This window comes from Penaeus monodon, chromosome 17 (assembly GCF_015228065.2).
Source record: "Penaeus monodon isolate SGIC_2016 chromosome 17, NSTDA_Pmon_1, whole genome shotgun sequence".
NCBI classification, from domain to species: domain Eukaryota; kingdom Metazoa; phylum Arthropoda; class Malacostraca; order Decapoda; family Penaeidae; genus Penaeus; species Penaeus monodon.
The window spans coordinates 32,427,594-32,430,093 of record NC_051402.1 but is presented as its reverse complement, the minus strand read 5'-3'; the positions used below and the strand labels follow the sequence as shown (position 1 = coordinate 32,430,093).

The following is a 2,500-nucleotide window of genomic DNA, read 5'->3' as shown; positions in this document are numbered from 1 at the left end:
GTGGAGTCACAATTTTTTTTTACTACGGAATGCAAAATTAATCAAAGTTAAGCCTGAGTCTAAACAATAAAGCGAACGCGGTTTTTATAGATACAAAGTAGTTTTTTTATTATTATTGATATTACAAATTCTTTGGCCAGTCGATTATTAAGAGTAAGTCTAATTTCTAAACTCATCTCGGGCGTTTAGTTCTCCCCCAAAAGATGATGCGAACGTGAGTGGAATTCCTTCACATGGAAAAGTTCCTTTAAGTTTGTATCAGATATCTAGTCGCAGCCTTACCATATTCGTATACTTCGCTTCGGAATATTATAAATGACATTCTAATCTTGCACGTCGAAAATTTAAACTGAACATGTAGAAAAATATTTTTTGATAAGTAAGTGGCAACGACGTCAGGGTGTGAGCTAGAGGGACCAGACCCCCTCCCCCACTGGCGGTGGAGATGCCGGGTAGTAATTACTGTTGCTTATTATTACTTCATAAGTAGTAACATGATTTTTCTGATAGAGGAATCCAAGAAAATATACTGAATAATCTAGACTTTATATGTGATTTTAATACTAAACAACCTCTTAACGTTATGAAAGAACTGTCGTAATCTTTAGAAGTTGGTACCCAGCACAGAGCTCTACAGTTTGTAGTAAGTTTGTACCGCAGTTCCTGATGCGCACGTGTCGAGGAGGGAGTTGCTGTGAATTTGGAATTATTTTAGCAGTGTAACTTTTCGACGTATGATTTTGTTATAAATAATAATGTTGTACAAAATAGATGCAGAAAATATTTGCGCAGATGATTGTGTGCAGAAAAGAGTAGGCCTATATTCAACGGAAAAGATTGTGAGACAACCGTATGACGGTTAATCAACAGAAAATCCATCTATGGAGAAAAATATATTGTTATCAGTATTTTAAGTGATAAAATAAGGTGAAAGTGCTTTGTTAGCGAGAAGAGGATATTTCCCAAGTGTGGCATGGTAATGTCCGTATTCGGAGTAGCTTTTTGGAAATATTTCCCAGTCAATTTCCTATTACAGGGGTTCTGTCGCCGTATGGTTGAATCTGTCCATTGTAAAATTTTCGACTCGAAATACGTGCAGTGCAGGGAAAGCATGAAGTTAGTGTTTTTATTTACAAATGTGTTGGTAAAAATTATAATTATAATATTAGTAAGGTTCCGTAAAACAGTGTATAGATATAATTATCCATGAAGTAGTTATTTCCCTACACCAAATCGTAGGCATTTGTCTTTGCCGTATGGCTCGCCATGGCATACCAAAAGCATGTGTCAGCACAGATTCAAGGTGTCACACAGATGAGATGAGCTTAACGGGTAATGTTATCAGTGTCATGCGGATATGACGAGTGTAGCCCTTGCACTTATACTTAAGGCTGGAGCGGATATCCAGAAAAAGATGGTGTTCGTGTTAACTTTGAGATTGAAGAAACTTCAGCTTGTATATATGTACACACACATACACACACACACACATACATACACACACATATATATATATATATATATATATATATATATATATATATATATATATATATATATATATATATTACACACACACACACACACACACACACACACACACACACACACACACACACACACACACACACACACACACACCTACACACGACACACAACACAGCACACACACGACACACACACACAACACACACACCTATCCTTGGACTATTTAGCAGAAATGGGTAGAAGGCATAAAAAATAGTCTCTGCAGAGTTTTTAGAACAGAAGGCCGCGCCGAAAAATAGTGAATAGGTTATCTAGGGCCTAAGTGCCATGTATCTGGAAATAAGTGTGTATGTAACTGGCTTGGAGATGCCAGTCTCTGTTTAATCAAGGCCCTTGACATCAGTACTGTAGTCACAATCGTCACACCATCAGCCATGACCAGGAAGAACGGCCTACCACCTAAGGCCAACGGGACCTTAACTAGAAAGAAGGACCCACAGAAGATTACCAGGTGAGTCGTTAGTCACTTGTAGGTAGAGGGGGTTGTGATAAGAATAACGGTGCGCTGATCATGGAGAAGCGATACATATGGTTCGTAGCATTTGGTCGCTACTGGCATACACGTAGTAAGCTTATGCGCCGATTTTCAGTTGCTTCGGGGAATAAAATTGTGTAATGTGGTCGCAGTTACTCATTTCCACATTTGATATTGCAGTAAGAATTAGGGAAGAAGTTTGAATGAAGAAAACGGTTGAAGATGGGTGGGTAGTTGGGCGTGAGGTAGGGGATTGGTAAAGTTGGAAATAATGAAATCAATAACCAAAATGGGGATGAAATTGAAAAGTGCAGACGTTGGAAAGCAAGTGCCGCACCCAGAAAGCTAGAGGTGCCAGGGTCATGTGTCCGCTCTTTTCCAGAGAGAGTGTCAGCCGGGCTCAGATGTCAGACAGGACACTCGAAGGTTGACTCTGGAGTGAGGTGACTTGGAGTGGGGTTTGCATGGCATCATTTG

At 39.4% G+C, this 2,500-nt stretch overlaps 1 protein-coding gene across 3 annotated transcripts in view; it reads left to right on the top strand.

The window, feature by feature from the left end:
* Nucleotides 1–2,500, top strand: part of LOC119583667 (disks large 1 tumor suppressor protein-like) — a 65,160-nt gene that overhangs the window by 16,503 nt on the left and 46,157 nt on the right. For all 3 annotated transcript variants that reach the window (XM_037932266.1, XM_037932264.1, XM_037932265.1), the window contains exon 2: nucleotides 1,828–1,999. In XM_037932266.1, the coding sequence (XP_037788194.1) occupies nucleotides 1,923–1,999 (77 nt within the window). In that variant the 5' untranslated portion in view covers nucleotides 1,828–1,922. The remainder of the gene's footprint in view (nucleotides 1–1,827; nucleotides 2,000–2,500) is intronic.